Source organism: Megalobrama amblycephala, linkage group LG18, assembly GCF_018812025.1.
Source record: "Megalobrama amblycephala isolate DHTTF-2021 linkage group LG18, ASM1881202v1, whole genome shotgun sequence".
NCBI lineage: Eukaryota > Metazoa > Chordata > Actinopteri > Cypriniformes > Xenocyprididae > Megalobrama > Megalobrama amblycephala.
Genome location: NC_063061.1, coordinates 33,257,517 through 33,277,738, shown reverse-complemented (window position 1 = coordinate 33,277,738; position 20,222 = coordinate 33,257,517). Strand labels below are relative to the sequence as shown.

The window sequence follows — 20,222 nt, the reverse complement described above, 5'->3', positions numbered from 1 at the left end:
TATATATGCTGCATATATGCGTATATATACTGCATATATGTGTATATATGCCACATATAGGCAAAATTGAGGTGCATATATGTGCATATACAGGAAATATAGGTCTCCTGTATTGCTTCTTCATATCCATATATATGCCCTATACATACAAGATATGTCTTGTATATAGCTAATGGCAGGATCTGGTCATTTTGTAGCTCATATCTCATTTTTTACTGTCATACATGATGCCTAGCTCATATTTTCTATTATCAAGGCAAAAACTTAGAATTAACGAAAAAAATTATGCAAGAACTTATGTATGTGCGAACATGTGAAATTGGTCCCACATGGAAAAAACCTATATAAACATATATGTTTCAATATAGGTTTTGATATAGGTTTTGATATAGGTTTTACATATATGTGACATATATAAAATTGGCCGTTTTCCTATATTATATGTACATATATGTACATATGTGTACATATATGTGTACATATATGTGTGCATATATGTACATATATGTACATATAATATAGGAAAACGGCCAATTTTATATATGTCACATATATTAAAAACCTATATTGAAACATATATGTTTATATAGGTTTTTTCCATGTGGGACCAATTTCACGTGTTCGTGTAGCGGTGTGTTTTCTGCGTTGTGTCGTAATCAAAGACAGACTGCGAAAAATCTTGCCATCAGGTCCTCACTTTATTCTGTATAACACAAATGGCAATATATGAGGACTTGTGCAGCATACAAACAGCATGCGGCAGCAACGCACAACGCTGAGAAAGAGAGATATTAAAAGTAACTTAAGTAAAGAAAAATAATCAACGAAACATCTGAATGTACATCACAGAGCGGTTTTGGATTACAATCATACAAATATATCATGTGAATTCAGCTGTTACATGAAACATGGCCTTAATTGAATCACCGCAAAAACTTTGTGCGACCTACCGCTGTGATGTCTCATGCAGACTGGGAAGCAGCAAAGTGCGTCAACACCCCAAGTCAGCATGGCGGCAGGAAACCCCAAATATGGTCATGGCAAGTGGAATCACAAAATAATTGTCTAAATACATAACTGCTACATTCGCACATACATAAGTTCTTGCATAATTTTTTTCGTTAATTCTTAGTTTTTGCCTTGATAATAGAAAATATGAGCTAGGCATCATGTATGACAGTCAAAAATGAGATATGAGCTACAAAATGACCAGATCCTGCCATTAGCTATATAGAAGACATATCTTGTATGTATAGGGCATATATATGGATATGAAGAAGCAATACAGGAGACCTATATTTCCTATGGACATATATGCACCTCAATTTTGCCTATATGTGGCATATATACACATATATGCAGTATATATACGCATATATGCAGCATATATATAGCATATATGCAGTATATATGCGCATATATGCAGCATATATATAGCATATATGCAGTATATATGCGCATATATGCAGCATATATATTATCATATATGTGCATATATGCAGCATATATGTACATATACACTGCATATAGGTTTCATATATGCGCATATATCCACATATAGGTTCTTTCCATGTGGGTATTTACCGACTTCATCACCTATATAGAAGACATATCTTGTATGTATAGGGCATATATATGGATATGAAGAAGCAATACAGGAGACCTATATTTCCTGTATATGCACATATATGCACCTCAATTTTGCCTATATGTGGCATATATACACATATGCAGTATATATACGCATATATGCAGCATATATATTATCATATATGTGCATATATGCAGCATATATGTACATATACACTGCATATAGGTTTCATATATGCGCATATATCCACATATAGGTTCTTTCCATGTGGGTATTTACCGACTTCATCAGGCAAAATTCGACAAAAAGAACACAAAGAATGTCCTTCTCAGCTCCCATAGTTGCATCTCTTGCGTCATCAGAACGGGGTGTTCAACGCACCACCGTTTCCGTTTAAAAAACGTTTTGCAACGTTTTGTCGGGGCTGAACGCAGCCCAGTTCTCTGTTCTCGTAGTGGATCAGAACCTACGAGATCAAAGGCAGATATCGCGGGATTCACACTCGTGCGCTGTGTTGCTGATAAACTGGATGTAATTTAAGTTCTGTTGCTTTTATATGAAAATAACATAATGAACAATACACCCATAGTACTTGTTAATTCCATTCGAAAGATGTGTATCAATCATTTTTACTTTAATTATAGACATGTTTATATATATATTTTTTATAAATGACAACAATCACATAACCCATAGAGAAATCACTGTGTCAGAGAGTTTGGGAATATTCACACATTATTTTTACACATAAAAACATGATTTTAAAAACATTTTAAATCAGATCAATACATCACGGTTGTTTAAACCAATAAGCTTTAAGCTGTCTCGTCAGCAAGTCGTTTCCTATCGTGCTTTTGGTCAGCGCAGTCGGTGGAGAGCAACTGCGCTCCACTGCAGAATCCGACACGTCCGCCTCGCCCTCGCGAGAGGTTTTTGACACACGTCGGCATGACATCAGAGAAAGGCGGCCCACCCTCGGACACATTTCTAACCGGCATGCATCTCGCGGTGATCACCGGTGATCGGTTCTGCGCAGATTTTGCTCATCTCAAACAAGCTTATTATTAAAAACGGTAGCCCGCAAGAAGCTTGCAATACGAATTGCCTGTGCGCTGATTTGCAGCGAAAACAAGAAAAAGAAAAGAAGAATATGGAGGAGGAAATGGTTGGGGAGACTGTGGATTGTGTGTTCTGCAACGAGAGTTGGAGGTAAATACTACATAACTTTTCAATGTGCTGCTGTTGCGGATGGTCAAGCAAATGTTTGTGTTTTGTTTCCGTTTGATAGAATTGTTAATATAGGTCAGTTCAGAGTGCACAGGTGAAACAGGTGCTGAATGATGATACCAACAATAGATGGAAACAATCTGAAAAGTAGAGGAGGAAGAGACCGATATAAAGTTGGTTTGACGTTGGACGTTTGACATTCGTCAGAGATTCAGCTTCGAAAATACTTCAATAGATCAATAACGATTCAGTATAAGAACAAAAAACAAGTTGTGTTCGAATTGTTTGAGAAAGTAGAAGAGGACACACAATGTAGTTTATGTGTTTAATCTGCTTTGCTGTATTAGAAACCTATTCATTTTGTAATGTAAAATAGCAGATAGGGACCGTCTACAAAGTACAAAACGAAGAGGAAATACGCTCAATTTTTCCATCCATCTGCTTTACTCTTGAAAAAAGGCGAACAAACGGTGTACACAAAACTTTGAAACATACACACACTCAGTCTCACCTGGTAAAAACACTGTAAATGTTACATATTGGAAAGAATAAAAGTAGTGGTAATAGTAATGTTATTACAGTTTTTTACGATTGCTTAAGCACAATTTTGAAAACAGGGCCCGGTTTGTCAAAACACTACACACAATTAACACAACCCTACACCAAAGTAGCACAACACTTCAGATCATTTGCAAAATGAAACACTTCATTCAAAACTTTACATTAATTTAACAAAACCCAACTTTGACACCGTAAGGAACACACATGGTTCATACATTCTGATTCTGTTTGATTCATTTACACACTGCTGTGCTCAATCTTCAACACTTGTAACTTTTATACTTTTCTAATTATATAGTCTGGGTTTGATTTTTTCAGAGATATTGTTAGAGTAAAGTACATGAATATATACAGTATATATATATATATATATATATATATATATATATATAAACACAAGATCAGTACTGCACATTGATGAAAATATTTATTTCTCACCACATTGTAAAACCATTCAATACATCAATGCCTTTCCAAAGGTTATATTTTGCACTGAAAATTAGAACATATTCTAAATATAATATATTACACAAACAAAAATATTTGTGGAGACAAAACACCAAAGCATCATCTCTTGGCCTAGCTGGATCTGGCCATAGCGCTTCATCCACATCTCAGGCGATGTCCTTTCACGCAAGACAGTGAGGGAATCTTCTTGAAAGGTGAATCCATCCTTGCACAGATCCTGCATCAGTTCGGTCAGGCCTTCTCCATGGCTTGAATGAGGCACATCCTGACACAGGGCTGGAGATTGTAAACCTTCCATGCCAAAAAAACAACAAACAAACAAACAAACAAAAAACTCTTCAATGGGTTTAAGGAAGGGACCGTATGGTGGGATGTATTGGAGTGAAAATTGTGGATGCTAATGAAACCAGTTTTTTGACCAGGGCAGATAGGTGGAAATTTACATTGTCCCATATGACAATGTATCTCATCTGCTCTGCATCCATTTGGTCTTCTGCTGTGACGATTTTGTGCAGTCTGTCTAAAATGTGAATATGTGGGCCGTGTTGTAAGAGCCTAAGTTGGCATGCAGGTGGAGGACCTCATTCTGTGTGATTGCAACATACATTGGGATGTTACCACCGCGTTGGCCCGGGACATTCAAAATGATTCAAAATTATGTTTCTCCCTCTCCCTCTTACTGCAACATTGCCTTTCATTTTGTTGAAGACTCATAAACTCACATTTTGCCTTTTCATAGTACTATAGCACCTGATTGTTGAGTTTACAGTTAAGCACCCAAGTGTCTTCACACCTGACGGCTGTGTTTGATCAGTTGGTTTATAGGTGTGGTATTTTGGAAAGCAGTGTCTTGAAATGGCAAAGAAGTGACATTATGTTAGATTTCTGTGTCTAATGTAGAGAAGTGTGTTTAGTGTTGTGCAAAACAATGTGTGTAGTGTTTTGCAAAAAGTGTGAGGCTGAGAATGTGCTTATAGTTGTGCAGATCTAGCTTTGTGTTTTGCTCCTTGAGTGTAAGGTTTTGCTAATTGTGGGAAAAGTTTAATTTTAGTGTGTAAGCAATCGTAAAAAACTGTAAGAAAAAAAAAAAGAAGTTTTACATTTTGAGGAAAAACCATAATATTCAATCCCAAATTCAAAATAGTGTAATCTATTACTGCTTTCAGTTGGTTTTACTGTTATAAGTGATGCAAAAACAATGCTATTGAGATTCAGATGTGATAATAAATTTGTATAAAATACATATAGACTAATTTTCCAAATATAGATGTTGTGTGTTGTTGCTGGCTCCTAGAAGAACATTTTAAGATTGGTTTCATTCACAGAACTGTAGCACAAGGCAAGCTATTGATATTCAAAGAAAGACATAAGCTCAATGAAAATAAATAAAGTGTTCTAACTCAACTTTAAATGCTGTGTGTCGGTACTGGTTCCTAGAAGAACATTTTAAGGTTGGTTTCATCCAGGAAACAATAGCATAACGTGTTATTGAAGCAGCAATTGTGAAAAATTTCGCAAAGCCTCTTAAAGACTGAGCGGTATTACTGCCCCCTAGAGGAACATGATGCAGTTGCTCTGAGTGAGTTTGACATTCAAAATGTAAATAAATTCATTTAAATTCATAGTGTTCAATCTCAACTTCACAGGGTGTGTCCTGTTACTTGGACCCATAACAACATTTCCATTCATATATTTATGTCATTTGTAATTCAGGATAAATGGTATTGAATTAAATTCGAGCCTGTTAATAAATTAATTTAAAATACAGTTTTCCATCTAAATTCCAAAGGGTGTGTGTTGTTGCTGGCTCAAAATAAATAAATAAAATAAAATAAAAAAAAAGAAGAAAAAGAAATGGTTTTAGTCACAGAATTATAGCAGAAAACTTGTTCGTTTGTTTGTTTAAAAAACAATGTTATTATCCAATTAAATAATCGCACATGGTTCCCCACATGCGATGTTCACACACAAACACACATAACTCTGATTGGCACACAGCAAATAAATAATGTGTTTACATCTTATGTGGTTACATCTAAAATTAATTTATTGTACTGAAATAAAAGTGTTATTTAACATTTAGAAAGCATTAAGTTACACCAACAAAACTAAACCTACGCTTGGGATGAGGTAAACAGCTCTTTCACCAATTGCAGTATGGGTGACCACCTGGTTATTGCTCTGTCACAGGGCATAGATGTGAGTTGTAAGAGATATATTTTTACTACTGTTATACCATGTAAATATTGATTTAAATTATTTGTAAAGCATGCTTGCTTTGTTGGATCATAATGTGTTTTAAATCGCTAATAAGCTTTGTTAATTTTAGTTAAAATGAATTAAACAGGCTTGAAATTAATTCAATAGTATTTATCCTGAATTACAAATGACATAAATTTATGAATAGAAATGTTCTTCTTGGTCCAGGTAACAGGACACACCCAGTGAAGTTGAGATTGAACACTGTATGAATTTAAATTAATTTATTTACATTTTGAATGTCAAACTCACTCAGAGCAACTGCATCATATTCCTCTAGGGGGCAGTAATACCGCTCAGTCTTTAGGAGGCTTTGTGAGATTTTTCGCAATTGTTACGTTTCAATAACACGTTATGCTATTGTTTCCTGGATGAAACCAACCTTAAAATGTTCTTCTAGGAACCAGTACCGACACACAGCATTTAAAGTTGAGTTAGAATACAAGTTGAGTTGAGATGAGCTTATGTCTTTCTTTGACCCACATGGAAAAAACCTATATAAACATATATGTTTCAATATAGGTTTGATATAGGTTTTACATATATGTGACATATATAAAATTGGCCGTTTTCCTATATTATATGTACATATATGTACATATATGCACACATATATGTACACATAATATAGGAAAACGACCAATTTTATATATGTCACATATATTAAAAACCTATATCAAACCTATATTGAAATATATATGTTTATATAGGTTTTTTCCATGTGGGACCAATTTCACGTGTTCGTGTAGCGGTGTGTTTTCTGCGTTGTGTCGTAATCAAAGACAGACTGCGAAAAATCTTGCCATCAGGTCCTCACTTTATTCTGTATAACACAAATGGCAATATATGAGGACTTGTGCAGCATACAAACAGCATGCGGCAGCAACGCACAACGCTGAGAAAGAGAGATATTAAAAGTAACTTAAGTAAAGAAAAATAATCAACGAAACATCTGAATGTACATCACAGAGGGGTTTTGGATTACAATCATACAAATATATCATGTGAATTCAGCTGTTACATGAAACATGGCCTTAATTGAATCACCGCAAAAACTTTGTGCGACCTACCGCTGTGATGTCTCATGCAGACTGGGAAGCAGCAAAGTGCGTCAACACCCCAAGTCAGCATGGCGGCAGGAAACCCCAAATATGGTCATGGCAAGTGGAATCACAAAATAATTGTCTAAATACATAACTGCTACATTCGCACATACATAAGTTCTTGCATAATTTTTTTCGTTAATTCTTAGTTTTTGCCTTGATAATAGAAAATATGAGCTAGGCATCATGTATGACAGTCAAAATGAGATATGAGCTACAAAATGACCAGATCCTGCCATTAGCTATATAGAAGACATATCTTGTATGTATAGGGCATATATATGGATATGAAGAAGCAATACAGGAGACCTATATTTCCTGTATATGCACATATATGCACCTCAATTTTGCCTATATGTGGCATATATACACATATATGCAGTATATATACGCATATATGCAGCATATATATAGCATATATGCAGTATATATGCGCATATATGCAGCATATATATTATCATATATGTGCATATATGCAGCATATATGTACATATACACTGCATATAGGTTTCATATATGCGCATATATCCACATATAGGTTCTTTCCATGTGGGGAATATCAATAGCTTGCCTTGTGCTACAGTTCTGTGAATGAAACCAATCTTAAAATGTTCTTCTAGGAGCCAGCAACAACACACACCCTTTGAAGCTGAGATAGAAAACTGTATGTATTTTACAGTTTTTTACGATTGCTTACACACTAAAATTAAACTTTTCCCACAATTAGCAAAACCTTACACTCAAGGAGCAAAACACAAAGCTAGATCTGCACAACTATAAGCACATTCTCAGCCTCACACTTTTTGCAAAACACTACACACATTGTTTTGCACAACACTAAACACTCTTCTCTACATTAGACACAGAAATCTAACATAATGTCACTTCTTTGCCATTTCAAGACACTGCTTTCCAAAATACCACACCTATAAACCAACTGATCAAACACAGCCGTCAGGTGTGAAGACACTTGGGTGCTTAACTGTAAACTCAACAATCAGGTGCTATAGTACTATGAAAAGGCAAAATGTGAGTTTATGAGTCTTCAACAAAATGAAAGGCAATGTTGCAGTAAGAGGGAGAGGGAGAAACATAATTTTGAATCATTTTGAATGTCCCGGGCCAACGCGGTGGTAACATCCCAATGTATGTTGCAATCACGCAGAATGTGGTCCTCCACCTGCATGCCAACTTAGGCTCTTACAACACGGCCCACATATTCACATTTTAGACAGACTGCAAAAAATCGTCACAGCAGAAGACCAAATGGATGCAGAGCAGATGAGATACATTGTCATATGGGACAATGTAAATTTCACCTATCTGCCCCTGGTCAAAAAACTGGTTTCTAGCATCCACAATTTTCACTCCAATACATCCCACCATACGGTCCCTTCCTTAAACCCATTGAGGAGTTTTTTGTTTGTTTGTTTGTTTTTTTTGGCATGGAAGGTTTACAATCTCCAGCCCTGTGTCAGGATGTGCCTCATTCAAGCCAAGGAGAAGGCCTGACCGAACTGATGCAGGATCTGTGCAAGGATGGATTCACCTTTCAAGAAGATTCTTCCCTCACTGTCTTGCGTGAAAGGACATCGCCTGAGATGTGGATGAAGCGCTATGGCCAGATCCAGCTAGGCCAAGAGATGATGCTTTGGTGTTTTGTCTCCACAAATATTTTTGTTCATGTAATATATTATATTTAGAATATGTTGTAATTTTCAGTGCAAAATATAACCTTTGGAAAGGCATTGATGTATTGAATGGTTTTACAATGTGGTGAGAAATAAATATTTTCATAAATGTGCAGTACTGATCTTGTGTTTATATATATATATATATATATATATATATATATATATATATTCATGTGCTTTACTCTAACAATATCTCTGAAAAAATCAAACCCAGGCTATATAATTATAAAAGTATAAAAGTTACAAGAGTTTAAGATTGAGCACAGCAGTGTGTAAATGAATCAAACAGAATCAGAATGTATGAACCATGTGTGTTCCTTACGGTGTCAAAGTTGGGTTTTGTTAAATTAATGTAAAGTTTTGAATGAAGTGTTTCATTTTGCAAATGATCTGAAGTGTTGTGCTACTTTGGTGTAGGGTTGTGTTAATTGTGTGTAGTGTTTTGGCAAACCGGGCCCTGTTTTCAAAATTGTGCTTAAGCAATCGTAAAAAACTGTAAGTGAATTTATTATCAGATTTGAATTTAATTCAATAGCATTTACCCTGATTTACAAATGAGAGGAAAAACCTGCATGGAAATGTTCTTTTAGGTCCAGGTAACAGGACACACCCTGTGAAGTTGACATTGAACACTGTATGAATTTAAATGAATTTATTTACATTTTGAATGTCAATCTCACTCAGAGCAACTGCATCATGTTCCTCTAGGGGGCAGTAATACCGCTCAGTCTTTAGGAGGCTTTGTGAGATTTTTCGCAGTTGTTGCGTTTCAATAGCATGCCTTCAGCATCACTTTTGACAGTAAAACCAGCATCAAATTATTCTTCTAGGAACCAGAGACAAGACACGCCCTTTTAAGTTGAAACAGAGCATTGTATTTATTTTTAATTCATTTATGTATTATCTTTATTTTCAATAACATGTTTTCTGCTGCAGTTCCGTGGATGAAATCAAAACCAAAATGTTCTTTAAGGTCCAGGTAACAGGACACACCCTGTGAAGTTGAGATTGAACACTGTATGAATTTAAATGAATTTATTTACATTTTGAATGTCAAACTCACTCAGAACAATTTTTCAATGCCATTGGGCTTGCTTGGCTGGAGCTAAATTCTTATATTATAGCTTAGTTCTTATATTCTTATTCTTATACTATAGCTTAGTAAAGTTGCATAATAGCTTTTTCAAATTTTCTTTCATAATTGATACACAACATTACATCAATCTTGATATTGAACTGAACTGAATTAATTTGAGCTTAAGCAAAGTTATGTCCAAAAGATTTCTTTTCAACGTCTTTGTCACAAAAGTTGTACATTGAAAAGATGTCCACTGAGGAGCCAGAATGAAAGATTTTATGACGTTTTTTTTTTTTGGGGGGGGGGCATCTTCTGAACGTCCAATATAGACGTTCGTTGAACCACTGTACAAGGATTTAAAAAAAGAAAAAAGAGCCATGGATCCATCCATAGACAGTAAAACACATGTTCACACCCAGAAGTGGGTAATCCAGGGGTCAGAAAGTAAAAGTCCTGCCATATTTTTATTCCACCACTGAAGCATTAATGAGATAAATAAGTGTTTAATTGAGTGATGATTGACCATTATTGAAGACACCTGATGATAACAAGCAGAATCACCAAAGGAGAAAATCACAATTTTTAAGTTACCATCATCGAGGTCAGGGTTTGTTTTAGTTGAGCTCTTGACCCTTGACTTTTTAATATTAAATTTTGTTTGGGCAGTTTTAACTGCATTAAAACCAACCAGACAAGCAAAGTTAAAAGATGATCAGATGGTGTTGGTTATGTTTTCAGATGATCATTATTTGATCTGAATCACTGAACTCATCTAGAGCCCAATCTCTGAGTTAGATTTACATTATTGATTACAGCAGCACTATGATTCTACAGAAGAAGATCAGCTTTATCAATAAAATATGAAGGATTTCTTAAAAGTTGTTCTGATCAAAAGAAAAAAGTCATTCTTTTAGGCACACATAGACATCAAGAATCAGCGTGTGAATCTCAAGGACGGTGACAAGCAACATATTCTGATCAACAGATCAACTGAACATCAGAAAACAAGCTACTAAAAAGTCACATAAAAACAGAAAAAAAATAAAATAGTGAGAATAAAGAAAATTACTAAGACAATTCAGCTTATAATTTATTCATGCAGCAATGCATGATGGGAGCCGTGGATGAATTTTGATTGGTGGCTCCCAGAATGCATTGCAACATTCTTTTTCACAGTCACTACTGTTGAGATTCACAGGCTGATTCTTGTGTCTAAGTGAGGGCCATTTTTGCTTTAGAACAACTTTTGATAAAACCTTTGGATTGTTGTGAAAAACTGGATCTTGTGCTGTAGAATCACAGTGTTGCTGTAATCAATAATGTAAATCTAACTCAGAGATTGGGCTCTAAATGAGTTCAATGATTCAGATCAAATAATGATTATGTTAAAACATCACCAACACCACCTGATCATCTTTTAACTTTGCTTGTTTGGTTGGTTTTAATGCAGCTAAAACTATCCAAACAAAATCTTATATTAAAATATCAAGGGTCAAGAGCTCAACTAAAGCAAACCCTGACCTCGATGATGGTAACTTAAAAATTGTGATTTTCTCCTTTGGTGATTCTGCTTGTTATCATCAGGTGTCTTCAATAATGCTCAATCATCACTCAATTAATCACTTCATTATCTCATTAATGCTTCAGTGGGTGGAATAAAAATATGGCAGGACTTTTACTTTCTGACCCCTGGACTTTCCACCTCTGTCATTAACTGTTTCAAAAACATTGTTTCAGTGTGTCTTTTAACATTGTGTAGATTGGACTCATATAAACACAGATCAGTGTTCACTGAGGATTTTACTGTGAATGTTGTACATTTCAGCATCTATCCAAACAGAGTTTTGTACCTGTAAATGTTTTTAATTTTATTTTATTTTACACATAAACATGAAAAATAGTATGATATATATGTATGTATGTTTGTATGTATGTCTATGCATAAGGGCAGCACAAATGGGTCAGTGGGAAACACTGTCTCTGGTTCCAATCCCAGCTGAGCTAGAAAGTCTTTGTTCAGATCTGGTTTCTCTCAAATTTATATTTTCAAATCCGTTAAAGGATTATTAGGCTGCATAAATTAGGTCAGCCGTAACCGGGAACACTTCACCAGAATGGCATCTACGCTAATATTAGTCTCTCTGTCTATCCCGAGGCTTACCGTAGTCAGCCGGATCCGGCTGTTCCTCAAAAGACCGTCCATACCGGCGTGATGAATACGATCCTCAACTGGATGGAACTGAAATAAATACTTTGAATGTTGCGATCCTATCGGACTTATGATAGCTACCTGAATCGCAAAAAAGCACTGTTCGCCAGAGGAGAACTGGCCCCCCGACTAAACCTGGTTTTTCCCAAGGTTTTTTCCTCCATTTTAACACCTGATGTCACCTGTTGGAGTTTGGATTCCTTGCCGCTGTCGCCTTTGGCTTGATTAGTTGGGGACACTTGACCTTTGATAATCAACAGTGCTTCTGATCTGCCTGCTTTGACACTATTCTTTAAGAGCTGCTGTGCAGCCAAAATTATGTACCAGTTATCACTGTAGAGCTGCTTTGATACAATCTGCATTGTAAAAAGGGATATAAATAAAGGTGACTTGACTTGATAATCTAAAGATGTGTGAATTACAGATGGTAAGTTGTCTAAAGGTGTGAACATGTGTTTTACTGTCTGTGGATGGATCCATCATTTATTCTGGCTCCTCAGTGGACATCTTTTCAATGTACGACTTTTGTGAAAAGACATCTTCTGGACATAACTTTGCTTAGTGGGAATTATGAAAAGATTGTATTGGTAGCACTATAACATAACCAAACATATTTTGTGTACTCACAGCAAAATGCCCAGTGTTAAATGAACACCCAAAGTGTACATATGAGTCCATCTTACCGGGAGTTAAAAAGTAACACTGAAGCAGTGTTAAAGTTAATGAGATAATTGATTGATGATTGAGTGATGATTGACAATTAGTGGTGACACCTGATGATAATAAGTAGAATCACTGAAGGAAAGAGAGAGAAAAAAGGTGTAAATTAATGTTTTATGGAATGTTTAATTTCAAGTCACCATGAAAGAGGTCAGCGTTTGCTTTAGTTGGGCTCTTGACTCTTTACCTTTTATTATTAATTTTCTCTGGCTGCTCCAACTTTGTGTTTGTGAAGCACATTTGTTATAGTCAGAGAAAAAAGGATCTGGTCACAATATAATTTTATGAATGTCAGATTATGCCTGTTGTCATTTAGAGTCTAAATCTCTGACTGTGTACTTGATGAGTAGCTTTAGTGTTAATGATTGTAGTCCTGTGATTTTACAGCTTTAGATCCAACAGCAGGAAGACCCTTTTTTTTTTTCTTTTTTTTTTAAGAATAATACATTATGTACTGAAGCTTCAGTGTTTAAACACACAGACATCAAGAATCAGCATCTGATTCTCAACAACGGTGACGATAAATAAATACAAAATACTGAGAAACAGATCAACTCTGAACATCACAAAACAAGCTACTGTCACAACAAAACAACAGAAAAATAAAGCAAACATGAACAATCTACGAAAATTACAGGACAATTCAGCTGCATAATTTATTCATGCAGCAATGCATGATGGGAGCCATGGATGAGTTTTGATTGGTGGCTCCCATCATGCACTGCAACATGAAGCACTTTGTTTGATTGTCACCATTGTTGAGGGTCATATGCTGATTCTTCATGTCTGTGTGTGTTTAAAAAAAAACCCTTTCAGATTATAAAAGCTCTGCTGGATCTCAAGCAGTAACAGATTTACTATAAAGACATAATATTTATATCACCAGCTAATACTGGATGTCACCAATGAATCTGAACATTTCACAATGAGAAAACACAACCATTATGACTGTGCTTCCCAAAGCATTGTGAACCAAAATTGATCAACTTTGGCTCACAGCATTTCTGGGAAACACAGCTCAGATCATAGATTCTCTGGCCATAACAAATGTGCTTTACAAACACAAAGTTGGAGCAGCCAGAGATAAATTAATGTTAATAAATAGAGTCAAGAGCCCAACTAAAGGAAATGCTTTTCACCATCATGGTGACTTCAAACTAAACTTTCATTAAAACATTAACATCTAAACATCTGTTAATTCTCAGTAAGAACTTTTGTTGATGTATGACAGAAATCAAATCAAACTGGTTAATAATAAGTGTAATAATGTTTAATGGCTGGAAGTCAGTTGTAGATGTTGTGTCTCTCTCTTTTTCTCTTGTTGTTTCTTCAGTGATTCTACTTATTATCATCAGGTGTCTCCACTAATTGTCAATCATCACTCAATCATCACTCAATTATCTCATTAACTTTAACACTGCTTCAGTGTTACTTTTTAACACCCGGTAAGATGGAGTCATATGTACACTTTGGGTGTTCATTTAACACTGGGCATTTTATGTGCCAGAGAAACAAGCGCACCGCCATCTTTATAAAATTGTCTTTGAACTTCCATTTTGCGGTAGCTCTGTACATTTCAATGGCATCGCTGTCAAAGAATATTTACTTTACAAGAATATTTAATGTAACGAGCGAGCGCAGCGCTGAAAAGGGGCGGAGCTACATAAGGTCTTTGAAATTGTTTATTCTGTGAGTGAGCGTTCTGTGTGTGTTCACTAAATTGCTTTTACGTGAAAAAAAGAATTTTTTTTCCTTCCACATGTACTTTGTAGACGGTCCCTATCTGGCCTAAGCGCTATAGAGAGCGTCACTGCTAGAGATAAAATATGTTGCTTACACATTGAAGAGGATTAAAACTCATAAACTGCGATGTGTGCTTAGTTCTATGTTATAATACTTTTCAAATAAGGCACTTTTTTTACATTTATAATTATTCACAAAGAATCTATTGAAAATTTTCGTGACCGAATATCTATCGAATATCCAACATCCAATGTCAAACCAACTTTATATCGTTGAGGAAGAGTATGTGTAAGAGGATGATGAGGAGAAAGAGCAAGGGGTGTGGAGACAAGGCTGTCAAGGCTGGATCCGGCAACTTGGGTAAAGTTGGTTTTATATTCACACATTCGGACTTCTGTTAAATTCAGACTTTCCAATAAATGTGCAATAAATTAATGTTTGCGAATTTTAAGCAGCAACATGATACTTGGGTAAAGTTGGTTTTATATTCGCACATTCGGACATCCGTATTCAATAGCCTTGTTAATCACACTACATTGGACATTCAGTGGACATTCACAAGTAAATATGCCATTAAAACAATACTTGCCTATTTTGATCGACTGTGAAAAATGTTGTAAGTTGACAATCGTTGGTTGTCAATATCATGTCGCTGCTTAAAATTCACAAACATTAATTTATTGCACATTTATTGGAAAGTCTGAATTTAACAGAAGTCCGAATGTGTGAATATAAAACCAACTTTACCCAAGTCAACATGATATTGACAACCAACCATTGTCAACTTACAACATTTTTCACAGTCGATCAAAATAGGCAAGTATCGTTTTAATGGCATATTTACTTGTGAATGTTCACTGAATGTCCAATGTAGTGTGATTAACAAGGCTATTGAATACGGATGTCCGAATGTGCGAATATAAAACCAACTTTACCCAAGTGATCCGGCACAGGTTTTTCCCTTTGCCTGGCAAGAGACGACATTGCCTGTGATGTGGAAAATGTCCTCAACAATATTCAATAATATTCAACAATACTATTGATCTGACAGTACTAACATTATAGGATGAGAACTGAACTAAGCTAGCCTAGATGATGACATCACTGTTTTCTGCAGAACTGCTTTATAGAGGAAAATAATTACAGTAATTTACATAATAATTGGTCTTTACAATGTAAGTGAATCAACACTGAACTGACTTCAGCTGAACAATGACACTATTTTCTTTTAGAGCTGTACAGCCAAAATGAACCCTCTTTGCATTACTGATCATCATGTACCTGTTATCACTGTAAAGCTGCTTTGACTATACTATACTATACTATACTAGACTATACTAGAATAGAATAGACTAGTATCTGTGTAGTATAAATTGCAATTGAAATAAAGGTGACTTGACTTGATTTAGGCCGGAGCCAACATGAAGACGTGATGCTGAAGCAGAATGAATCTCTCACTGACTCTGAACTTTGTTTTTTTGTTGTTGTTTTTTTGTGTACTGTATCATGCTTTTCATTTAGAGTTTTCTTTGACCTTTTAGTCATTTGCATTTAGACTGCTGTATGTTTGCAGTATGTAAGTACTGTATATACAGACATTCAATACTATATAATATTGAATATAATACTGTACTTGCAGTAAATACAGTATACTTTAAAAATTTCTATACATTTTATGTAATGGCAAAATGTGTTTACTGTGTTACAATATACTTTTTTTTCCCCTGTAACCTCATGTTCTGGATGTTGTGTTTTCCATTTTTTAATGTAGTGTCTAATGAATGATCTGTAGTGTTTATATATTGTTTAATGTGTTTATGATTTGAAAGCTTTGTTTGATTTTGCCATAAGAGTCAGAGGTTTTGTGAAATTAGTTTGAAGATTGGATTTGTGTTTAATGTTTTGAGAAAATGAGTGATGGTTTCATGAAATGTGTTTTAGCAATTGTGAAGAGATCACTGAATGTCTCTCTCTGTTTTTAAGGAAATTCTCTCAGGTGTTACTCGTAACAAGATTTTTGTTTTTCAGAATGTCTCAAGACTTATCATCCACGATTTCTGAGAAATTGAAACTTATTGGCTCTGTATAAATAGGATGATCAAGTTTCCTGTGTAGGTGTTGGCCATATACAACTAACTGTATATGCTTCCTGTATATGCTTCCTGGTTTCTCAGTAACTACCCATCCTCCTCACTGAATCCTAATCCCTAAAGCCTTTCTAATTAAATTGAATTTTCTTTCTTCTGCAGAACACAAGCAGATATTTACTTTCTTCTGTTGAACACTTCTGTTTTCCAGACATACTGGTTTTGAATGACATGAGGGTAAATAAAAGATGATATAATTTTCATTTTTGTGTGAACTATCACTTTATGAATGTTGGTTAAACCTATACATTTATTGCAATTCCTTATTAAACCTTCCTTGATCTTTCATTGGCATTAAATTAAGTATATCATGTAAGCTTAAGTTTCTGTTTCAAGAAATGGGTATATTTCTGTTACACTTTCATTTTCTCATGAAGACCCTCCCCTTTTGATAAGCTATAAAATGGGCACTGAAACAGACGTTATTTCATTCTCCTCCTGATCAAAGATGGATCTGCAAATCTCAGTTTTTCTTCTCTTCATTCTTTTCACTGCAGGTACAAAGACAAATAATGATTGTGATGTTACTGAGAATGATAAAAGATCACTGATGCATCTCTCTCTGTTTTATTACTAAAGGACACTCTCTCAGCTGTTATGAGTGTATGGGTCTGACAGGTTCTTGTGCAGATCAGAAGTTAAAAACATGTCCTAGTGGATCTTCTCAGTGCATGAGTTCAACAGCTGTGGCACAAGCTGGTAAGTCCATTATGATTGAAATTTACTGTTATATTTGACTGATTGACTGATTGAAGATGCTGCCGTTATTTACTGGTGCTGCAACAGAACAGCTACTCGTTTTTATGGTGGAATTTACAATTTCAAACACAGAATATTCTACATACATTTCTGATATTTAATCTGTTTTCTCTCGGATTATGATTTTGTATATAAAAAATGTTTGAAATGAGAAAAATGCAACATATTTGTCATATTTATAATTAAATTTTCCATCAAAATAATGTGCAGTTTAATTGGTCTTTCCTGTATCATTCATGTTTTTAGGTGGCACTAGTGCTAAAGTGAAGATTAAAGATTGTGCTCCTGCCTGTCAAAGTGGGTCCCTGAACTTAGGCACTGCAAAGACGACTATTTCCTGCTGTAACACAGACCAGTGTAACCTCCAAGATGCTCCAGGTATTGTCCTTCAATGATCATGTGCAAATAACTATCTTCTTTAAAGTCAACACTCATTTTACTTCCAAATGACATTCAATCAGGAAATAAAAGGCAGGGTGTGACTTTCTGTCATGAACAGATTGAATAGAGCAGCTAAAGGAGTGTTGTTTCATTAGATATTATATTTTATACAGAAAATTGTTTTCCTCCTGTAGATCCCTCTAATGTCCCCAATGGAAAGACATGTTTCTCCTGTGATGGACAGAGCTGCTCAACCATTTTGAACTGTTTAGGGACTGAAGACCGCTGCATTACAGCAACAGGTGAGAATCTGAAAAAAGAACAAAGATTAAAGTCATGATCTTTTAAACTCTCTTAGGTTTAATCATTTGACACAGATCACATATACCAATGCCCAGCTTAGACTGAATCAACCTTTTTTTTCTTTCTTTTCATCAGCGACTTCTGGAGGCCAGTCAGTTTCTGTAAAAGGCTGTGCATCTAAATCTATTTGTGGCACCACAGCATCAGTTAGTGATTTTGGGAGCTTCTCATGTTGTGAGGGGAACCTGTGTAACGGTGCTCAGAGTGTCTCCCAGAGCTTCCTGTTCCTCTGCTGTTCTCTGCTCTCCTACTTCCTGCTGCACTGAATCCAGCAGCTCTTCATCCTACAATAATACATATATCAAATCATCTATCAGAGGAAAATATTAGAATTATTTCTTTATTGATTCAATACATTTTTTGTAAAACAATAATTGTGTTCTCAATATCAGGATTTTCCTGTTCAGTTAAATATCACAAATGCAACAAGAGAAATAAACAGATATTATGATAACATTTTACAAATACTATGTTTATCATTTTACCTCATGCACATCATGCAATTAAAAGTTTTGTATGTAACTCAGTTTTTGTTTGTGTTGATTATTATATCTGACAATAAATAGCAATTTGATAGTTTGAGCTCTATTAATAATTGTTATGGCTTTTCTTTAAGCATTTGTCTTTGATAACAGGAGTGAGCAAGTTTTTCATGTGTACAGATTCCATAGAAGCAAACAATGTCTTTCTTTTGTTCCAATGAATAAACATTGCCTTAAATCCACTTCATGTGTCTCTCATTCCTTGATGTTGATGACACCTAATAAAAAATAAAAAAGGTAAAGGTGACTTTTTAATTTCACAATTTTTTTTTTTAATCTCAGAATTGCATGTAATAAAGTTGCAATTGTTATTTATAAAGTCAGAATTTCGAGATATAAACTCATAATTGCAAGAAAAAAAGGCAGAATTGTGAGTTTATATCTCGCAATTCTGACTTTGTCTTTTTAAAATTTTTGTTCTGTGGGAAACAATCATCCATAATATTCCACCTTCTTGCAAGCTACCCTGGTCAAAAACTGTGCTTCCAAATTACCAACAAGCACACTTGTTACCAGGTGTTCTGATTATATTGAGTCACAGCGCACCTCAGTGGACAACAAAAAATTTACAATACTACAAATGGCTCCTACAATACTTTTTTTTTTTTTTTAACTTTTTTTTATTGTAATGTACCAAGTGAGAGGATGCCCTGAACTCACGTTAAACTCCCTGAAAGAGCTAAAAGAAACCCTGAATATGTCTGTCGAAATATTGAAAAAATTTCACAATAATGAACTTGCTCATTTTGAGTCATTTTGACCCAGAAACACATTTTTGTTTTATTGAGTTACTGGAAAAGTCTCAGCTTTCTAATTTAGTTAAAATCATATTATGGAAGCTTCTTTTCACCACAACTGAGTAAAAACTATGGTTCTTTAAGAATTAAAAGAAACTTTCTTATAAATACTTAAAGTCAGTTTTTTCCCTCGACGGGAAAAAAGTAAACTCAGCATAAAATCAGCCTTGCTTACTGTGTCCTCTTCTATAATACTGCATGATACCGTCGACAAGAAATACCACAAGAAAACATCAGAGTTATCCCCAAAATTAAACAAAAAGTAATAAAATGCAAAAAATCATTTCAAAGAATTGGATCATCAAACACTCGGTGTGGGACTAGCTTAAAGGATTAGTTCACTTAAGAATTAAAATTCCTGATAATTTATTCACCCCCATGTCATCCAGTCGAAAAGAAATGAAAGGGTTAGTTCACCCAAAAATGAAAATTCTGTCTTTAATTACTCACCCTCATGTCGTTCCACACCCTTAAGACCTTCATTCATCTTTGGAACACAAATTAGGATATTTTTGTGCAATTTAACCAAAACTTTCAAGGTCCAGACAGGTAAAGATTTAAAATAGTCCACGTGACTGCA

At 35.0% G+C, this 20,222-nt stretch overlaps 1 protein-coding gene across 1 annotated transcript; it reads left to right on the top strand.

The window, feature by feature from the left end:
- Positions 1-16,592: 16,592 nt before the first annotated feature.
- Positions 16,593-19,027, top strand: LOC125253029 (urokinase plasminogen activator surface receptor-like). The gene is made up of 5 exons (XM_048166759.1): positions 16,593-17,297; positions 17,380-17,499; positions 17,806-17,937; positions 18,135-18,242; positions 18,379-19,027. The coding sequence occupies exons 1-5, from the start codon at positions 17,249-17,251 to the stop codon at positions 18,567-18,569; spliced, it is 600 nt and encodes a 199-aa protein (XP_048022716.1). The 5' UTR covers positions 16,593-17,248; the 3' UTR covers positions 18,570-19,027.
- Positions 19,028-20,222: the final 1,195 nt, after the last annotated feature.